Here is an 8,670-nt window from a genome sequence, read left to right as displayed (position 1 = left end):
TTCCTAAGCATGCCTTTTTTATGAAACAAGGTGTTATGATGACTTTTTGGAAAAATATTTTGCCAACCACGGTTTCCATTTATGCGCTTGCGGCAGCCCATACAAAATGGTGCTCAATGATTACAAACAAAAGGTGTATATAGTAGTAGGGGCCTACATGTGGCCGACGACTGTTTAGAAAAAATGCTGGCCTATGCTCGAATTTTAATATTTTAATATAGAGCCCGGATTGCATGTCACTACAAGCTTGCAATGTCATATCCATGTGACAGCGATATTTTCAAGTGCCGGCAAATGTTCCAAGTGAGGCCGCAAAATCCTGAAGTTGAAAAACAGCCACAAATTGATTGACAATTGCAGGATGTACAATTAGCGGCAAGCGACTAAAGCCCTCCCACGAGTCAAAAGTGCCTTGTTGCTGGGGCAACTGACGGGTACAAGAACTCTCTTAGAGATTGATATTTCCCCGAATAATGCGTGACGCATTATGGAGGTCTCCTAATAGCTCTTTGTGTTGGCTGTTTCAATTTTGGAGTGCTTCTTGAAATATTGTTTTTTTTTCTCCTCGCCTTTTGCGCGCGACACGGTGGCTCTCTAAGTGGCGACGGGCGCGCTTACAGATTCCCGCGCCCCGCCAAAACAGATCGAGTATAAATTAGCCGCCGGGACCTAGATGAAAATCACTTGAAAAGGGGAACTGTGCATGGAAAGCTGTCATTTCCACGTTGCTAGGTCGAGGGCCACAAGTTATGGAGTGATTCACTTGTGCCTAGACCAACCTCCCACACAATTTTTGATTTGATCTGTGGCCTCTCCAGCAGAAGGTCCTGGTACATTGTATATTATGTAAAGTGACATGCCTACGAACACGCGATCATCGAGAACAGACGGTCACTGATTAACCACATGCCATATACCGGTACACTACATTTTTCCTTCTGCCTCTTTCTGTTAGATGCGCATCACCACAGTCGCACAAAGCCATATTGGCTAGTTGTGAAACCTCCTTGATTCGAATAGGTGGTTAACTGTATATTTCTGGAAGAGGTCTACCTCTGGGTTTTTTTGTATCTTTGTCGTTTTGCTATGATACATCATATGTAAGGCCAGTGTACCGGTAACGCACAAACTTTGTGTTATGAGCATTTCTGCATAGATGAACTGAAGTCCATCTTCAAAGTTGGGCTTGCCATCAACGAAAACTTTCGTTGTACATTTCATAACTTGAGTATCACTTCACAGGAGTCATGGGGTCTGATACCAGTACACTTCAGTGCGACCCCGAGTATACATACGTCCTCACGCCCACAAATGCCAGCAAGTTCATGTACACGGACGTGCAGAAGATAACGGCATCTTACATCCTTCCGTGCATACTGTTCATAGGACTGCTCGGAAACAGCGCGTTCCTCTTCGTACTCGCACGGGTACGTAGCATGCGGACTGTGACTAACTTCTACCTTGCCAACTTGGCTGTTGCCGATATGGTGTTTCTGACAATAGTTGTGACAAGTCGGGTTTACCCCTTGGCGGTGTACGGCGTACCAAATGAAGTGCTAGGCGTCGGTGGTTGTGTCGCAGACATCCTCTTCCGCTACATATTCCACTTTGCAGGGCTTCTACTCATCACCTTCATGTCCCTGGAGCGATACATCGCCGTGTGTCATCCGCTGCGACACCGGATCATCAGCGGCCGAAGCTGCACCGCCAAACTGGTCCTGGCTTGCTGGCTGACATCCTCAGCGCTGGCGGCACTCCTGATCCCCAGCTCCATGGTCTTCAAACTCTACTGCGTCCAGTGGCCTGAGGAGAACCCACTGCCTTACCAGAACTTTCCCGAAGTCATAGGGGCATGCTGGGGGCTCGACCAACCTTGGGCGATCCCGCTCTTGCACCTAACACAGACAATACCATTCTTTGTGGCCTTCTTTGGTAATGCCTACTTCTACGCCCGGATTGTCTTCAAACTCCATAAAAGAGACTCATCCAGCGACAGACAGCGTATCATTCGAACCCGTAACCACGTTGCACTGATGCTTGTTGCCAACGGAACGGTATTTTTCCTGACTGTCACCGCCTTTGAGGTGACATCACTGATACTCTTCGTTCAGAAGTTTATTGATGATTTCGTCATCATACCGTTCGACATTAGGATAAACCTATTTGAAGCAAACCGGGTCCTCCTCTACCTAAACTCCGCCGTGAACCCCATCGTGTACACCCTTACCAACGCCCGGTACAGGCGTGCTTTCAGGCGGGCGTTCCGAACTGCCTCGTGGGGTAACGGACGCGGGGGGAACTCGACGATATTCAGCGCGTTCCCCGATTATTACTCCCAGTATCACATCAACCCGGGCGGACTCACGCCCCTCCCTCGCCTCCAATCGCCGGCAAAGAGCCCAATGGTGGCGCGGCCGGCAACCTACTCCAACGCCTGTTTCGAACATGATGAATCCGAGTCACAGAACCTTGATGAAGATGCCAAAGACAGGGACCAACAATCATCCCAAGAAGAACAAACTCAAAATGTGACTAGCCATGCATCACCAGACGAGTGTGAGCTTGAACGTTTGACGTCTGCAGACAAAACAACAGAGGAGCAACCGGTCACAGGACAAGCTTACCAGGTAGAAAAGCAAGACTAGTGTACCACCAAAAGAAAAAAAAGGATCCGGAAAGACAAAATAGATGATAAAGACATAATGTGGACTAAATGAGATAAAGTAGGTTACACGATTAGTATACACGTAATAATAATAATAAGAAGAAGACGAAACAGAAGAAAAATAACCGCAGTCTTATATAGCGCACGTATCTACCAACAAATAGGTACTCAGGGTGCTGGAGATTACGTCTATTATTACTAAGGTAAATAACGTTTATGAGAAATATGAGACCCATTATATAGCACCTTATAATGGTTTACAAGATGCTGCGGTGCATACTGCAGCCACTTCCAGAAACACCGGGGCAAACCCCTTCTCTTAGCGATAAGTAGCCTTTAGTCAAGTCCCACGCGCTTACCCGGACACGTAACGCACCCCGGATGCTGGCACGTAAAAATACTATAGCACGAGCGGCGAAGCCGCGAGGGCCTTTACTATCTCGTGGAACTAATCACTTATTCATTTATTCACGTAATATAAATCAAGCAATATAAACTAATCATCTAACGGTGATTTGCGGTTACCAGCAACAGCACGCGCGCCATGGCGCGCGTGCTGTCTGGTGCCAGACGACGGCTGATTTACGTTAGTAATTCTGCATTTTCATTGGTCAATTCACAATGGGTAATGCATTATGCATGTCTACCAAATCGGTAGACAAAATAAGAAAAACATAAGCGCTCTCCACGAGATGGTAAAGGCCCTCGCGGCTTCGCCGCTCGTGTTAGTCTTTTTACGTGCCAGCATCCGGGGTGCGTTACGTGTCCGGATGGTCCAGGTATATAGGCGCGTGGGACCTGACTAAAGGCTAAGCGATAAGTGTTACTGGGTTCTTTAACGTGTATTACACAACACACGGGACCTGCGGCTTTACGGCCCATCCGAAGGACGAAGCAGTAATGGTAAAGTACCTTGCTCAAGAGCACAAGTACCAAGTTCCCACGGTCAGGATTCGAACCCATGGAGAAAAGACACCCGGAGTAGAATAATACATGAAAACTCGGGCATAAAAAATCAAATAACTGTCTCAAAAAATGGTTGATAACAAAAGTTCTTATCATTGTTCTTTCCATACAATGCTGACTATACAGGAAAGAGAATGGGACACCACAAAGACGAAATCGTTCACCTGGAAAGATCCCCTGATTTTGTGCATGTTAAAACCTTTTATAAAGGGAAACTATCGGCGTGGTTTACGATTTCGATACCCTCTGAATTTCTGATAGCCCTGTTAATAGCCGTCACCGTTAGAATGTCCTTTTCGCTCCATGCACACTTCCTGAGAATGTCTCGGGGAGGAAGTCTTGAACATTAACGATTTCAAGAGCGACTAATCTTTACAATTAAATACAGAAAAGTTTTAGGCTCGCTTAATTTGAAATTGACATTTCTTAACGTTTTTGTTTCTGTTTTAATTGAGACAGGAAAGCCCTTAAAAAAATCATGTATTTTTTTTTATTTTACGGAATCATAAAATCTATGATAATTTAAAGTGTCCTTGTAACTTTGAATTTCAAATGTCGTTGTTTTGGAAGAAAATAATAATGAAATGTTGCTTTTTTTTACTACATCGCATAGAACCAAAATGAATTATGTTTTTTCTTACCACATGATCGGGCAGGTACTTAACGTTAATGTTCTACTAAAAAGGTTTCCAAAAGTGTTTACAAATAATACATTACGCTGCAAGTTAACTGGATGTTTTGAAACCTATTCGTCACCGTTCGCGTTAGCGCCCATTCATGTAAAATTGAGATCGATCGAGGGCCATAATGGATTGCTCCTACTGGTGATTGTGGTCATTTTATTCGGCTTTAAGGCCACATTTGACGAAGACATGTATACGTGACACGCCACTATGCAAGATAAATTATTGAAAAAAAAGTGCAGTTGTTCAACATCACTCACGCAAACAAGTGTTTAATTGAAGGGTTATGTATAGCTTTGCACTGCACTCTCCTGGATTGGAGATTTCGTCCATCACGACCCAACGACGCCTTTATTGTGTGTCTGCGCAGATTAAACAAACTTGTAATCACTCACAAGAACAAGAGACCCAAGTAAACAAGTAACAATTAAAACTAAAGCTTTACATGTTAATAATCTACTATAATAATGAATCAATTTACTAGACATTTGTGGTATTATGTACCAGTTCTGAAGTGTAATTGATCATATTTATGCGTCAGATTATATCTAGTACGGAAGTTATTTGATGACATTGCAATTTTGAAATGTAAATATCCTGTTAGAAAAAAAACTTGTTGTAGTTGCGTGTACATGTATAATGTGTCTCGTTTGTTAACTCGTTTCTTCTTTTCTTGACTTTTGTGTCTCTGCTCGTTTCTTAGAATTCGTCACCTAATTTCGATTTTTACTTCACTTCAAATAGCTCATTCGCACCATAAACGGTTATTATTTCGTTCAAATCTTGAATAGGGGTATTTACTTTACTAACAAAAGAATGGCAGATTTTTGAAACTGGTGCAAGCGCTCATGCAAAAAAATATATCAAATTTTGATTATCCAAATCGTATCTGAGATCTTGCCTTTTGGATCTAATCCAGATTTAGATTGACGTATAGCTTTGTTACTCAATTCGTAATTCCCCGACATATGTTTTCCGCTCCGTTCTCACTTGACACAATACATCCATGAAATCACATTTGAAAAAAAAAGGAATATTATACACTTAACCCCCCCCCCCAAGTCCCCCCTTCCAATACTTTTGTGTCTAACTCAAAAACTACTGAGCACCTCTCGCCCAAAACAGTGATAATGTGCACGAATTTATGCAAATCATGACAAATGATACCGAAAACAGTTGCACTTTTATATACTTGCAAGTTGTGGTTCACACTCACCTTGCACGTATACAACAGTGCACCTTTTTTTGGTACCATTTGTCATAAATTGCATAATTTTGTACACATTATCACTGTTTTGGGCCAAACAAAGAGCATGGCTGGATTGCTAAGGAATTTCTGTACTGATCAGTCGTAATTTGAGCAAGATGTGCCCATCAGTAATTTTTGAGTTAGACAAAAAAATATTAAGGGGTACTTTCTTTCTTTTTTAGTTTAGTGTATTTAATTAGCGTACACCGAGAAAGCAAACTCTTTTACAAACCCCGGTCCATAACTATAATTAACACAAAAGCGGGTCTCGCTATTCAGAAAGCAAAGTCAAATTAATCAGTGTTTATTCGGGACAATTTGAAGAGCCGGTGCGGCCTTAAAGCGACGTTCCCTAGGCGCTAGCAAACACCATAGGCTACACCGGTGCATTAATTAATTGCACCGATGTTTGCAGCTAAGTCCAGAACGAGAGAGCGCACGACCCTCTTGTTTTCGTTTTAACGTAACCTGATATTCATTCCAACGCAGGTATTCCGTTGCCGCGTGCCATCTAATTTGATAAACGCTACCGCTAACCAAACTTAAACCACAGCAAATATTATACCGGACCTTGGTTCAGAAAAAAATATTCAAATAGTCTCCGTCAGCAAAGTTTGACCAGTGAGACAACGCAAGAATCCCTGCAAGTGATGACATGACAAGAAGCTCTCGTGATGGATTTGAACTTGTATGAAAGCGCGGTCGATAAAAATCTGTGATAGGTTTTATTGTCGGAATTCATGCACAGACATGCGCCCTCGAACGAGTACCAATTCGTCACGGGAACAAACTGAGCATGAGACACCGGTCAAAAAGTTAAATATTTATATTTGCCATCTGTCGAATCCCGCCTATTGGCGACCTATATTCAGCTTCCTAGCTTCATAATGGCAATAATTGACAATGCTCGGTAATTTTTCTTCCAACTGCAACACTTCGTCTTAGCAATGCAACGAAGTGAGTTCATCCGCATCTCACGACACACGTAACCGTCTCTCAATTGACTCTTACATCTTGAAGATGGGGGCAGAGATAACAACGGAAGAAGACTGCACAGAAAACAACACAGACTACAAGATCATCTCCTCTCGCGAAGAAGCAGACTACTACAATCTGTTGCTCAGTGACCTCGAAAAAACCACCACCAAGATTGTTCTACCAATCCTCCTTGCTCTTGGGTTGATCGGCAACATCGGCTTTCTGTTCACAGTGCTCCGTGTTCGTAGCATGCGAACGGCCACCAACTTCTACCTGTCCAACCTGGCTGTGGCTGACTTGATGTTCCTGCTGATTGTTATTGGTGCTAGATTACGAGCGTATGTTATGTACGGCCTCCCCAACAAGGTACCATTGCTGGGCCAGGCCGGTTGCATATTGGACACATTCTGGAAGTATGTTTTCAACTTTGCCGGCTTGATTCTGATCACGTTCATATCGTTTGAGAGATTCATTGCCGTGTGTCACCCTTTACGCCACCGGTTAATAAGCGGTCGCAGTCGGTCCGTCAAACTGATTGTAGTCTGCTGGCTCGTGGCCTTGCTCCTTGCTCTTCTGGTCATCCCTGCAAATTTCAACTTCAAGAAGTACTGCATCTCATGGAACACAGCTGATCCAGGACTTCGCGACAAGTTCCCGGCTATCATCGGAAGATGTGAGAACCCCGACGTTTGGGCCTTTCAGATGTTCCACCTGGTTCAGACTGTACCATTCTTTGTAGCATTCTTTGGTAACTCCTTCTTCTACACTCGAATCCTATTGAAACTCCACCAGCGGGATACGCACGATCGGCAACGCACAATTCGCACTCGTAACCAGGTCGCTGTCATGCTGGTAGCCAACGGAACAGTGTTTCTCCTCACGATGACATCCTTTGAGGTGACTTCATTATTGATCTTCATAGATAGCTTCTTGGCCTCCGATCTCATCCCGCCCGAAATCAAAAATACTCTGTTCGAGATCAACCGCATACTCGTCTACGTCAACTCCGTCGTGAACCCCCTGGTTTACACCCTGACCAACGCCCGTTACCGACGGGCTTTTAAGACGGCTTTCACGCTGAGGTCTTGCAAGAGCAGTGGACGCCAGCGGAGTTCGACCGTCACCAGTGTGCTGGCCCATGATCTTTACCAAATAAACGATAACCAGACACGTGCGTGTCCGGAGAACAATGTGACACCGACACGGGGACAGTACCTCAACATCTGCTTCGAAAATGACGATCAAGACGCGATGGCCAATGAGTCTGTGCGTAATGCAACGACCGTGTTTACTTGAGCATTATCCTGCATAATCGGGAAAACTTCTAAATTCTAATGGTGAATAAAGCTCTTAGACACAACCGGAGGTTTTTAAATTCTACGTCAAAACTGTTTTGGTTGCAATGATAATTCGAAAACGGTTGAATGCCTTTTGAATCTCGACCTATAGCACATGCAGTCGATTCCTTTACAAACGCGGTCGCAAGTATATCGTCAGTAAATTCAGTTTCGGGTCACAAGGGAATGCCTTTGTTACAGTTCATTTAAATAGCTTGTGACCAGGAGCCAAATTCATTGAGCTGCTAAGCACAAACATTTGCTAAGCATGAACACTTTTCCTTGATAAAAACATGATTACCAACCAAAGTTTCATGTGTTGTATATTGCTAGTAACTGGTGTTCATTTGCTGTACGCTTAACATAAAAATCGCATGGAATTTTGGCAGGTAACCTATTTTTGTTAGAAAGACATTACTATGCTAAGCATTTCTTTTGCTGGTGCTTAGATGGTGTGTGATGGACTCATGCATAAATACAACACAGTTACAAATAAGGGCATGCCGAGGAAATGCCAACAGAATCGTAAAAAGGTAGTGATGTTTATAGATGCTGTTAGACCTATTCCTTCAGGTAGTAGATGCTGCTAGGCTAATTCAAGTTTTTAAAAATAAAAAGTATAAAAAGCTCATTACCGCCGACAAACCGTGAAATATATATTAAAGGAGTACATTTTCTGTCAAGAACTTTGAGAAATTTATTTATGTTTTTCAGTTGAGAAGTTTAATGTGTGTACATTCCTTCGTTATGGAAGTTATCTTTAAACGTGCATGATGTACAGTTATTATGGGA

General features: G+C 43.3%; 2 protein-coding genes across 2 annotated transcripts; both read left to right on the top strand.

Moving 5' to 3' along the window:
* The first annotated feature begins 1,247 nt into the window (after positions 1-1,247).
* Positions 1,248-2,645, top strand: LOC119732692 (neuromedin-U receptor 2-like). Its single transcript, XM_038206332.1, has one exon. It carries the CDS (start codon positions 1,248-1,250, stop codon positions 2,643-2,645), a length of 1,398 nt encoding a protein of 465 aa, XP_038062260.1.
* A 3,938-nt stretch (positions 2,646-6,583) lies between these two features.
* On the top strand, positions 6,584-7,837 carry LOC119732682 (thyrotropin-releasing hormone receptor-like). Its single transcript, XM_038206321.1, has one exon. It carries the CDS (start codon positions 6,584-6,586, stop codon positions 7,835-7,837), a length of 1,254 nt encoding a protein of 417 aa, XP_038062249.1.
* Positions 7,838-8,670: the final 833 nt, after the last annotated feature.

The sequence above is a fragment of the Patiria miniata genome, unplaced genomic scaffold (genome assembly GCF_015706575.1).
Source record: "Patiria miniata isolate m_02_andy unplaced genomic scaffold, ASM1570657v1 HiC_scaffold_1, whole genome shotgun sequence".
NCBI lineage: Eukaryota > Metazoa > Echinodermata > Asteroidea > Valvatida > Asterinidae > Patiria > Patiria miniata.
The sequence above is the reverse complement of the archived record's forward strand: the minus strand, read 5'-3'. Positions and strand labels throughout refer to the sequence as shown.

Bases quoted from the DNA above. Each gene is read 5' to 3' on its own strand.
- LOC119732692 (XM_038206332.1), top strand. From the start codon at position 1,248: ATGGGGTCTGATACCAGTACACTTCAGTGCGACCCCGAGTATACATAC.
- LOC119732682 (XM_038206321.1), top strand. From the start codon at position 6,584: ATGGGGGCAGAGATAACAACGGAAGAAGACTGCACAGAAAACAACACA.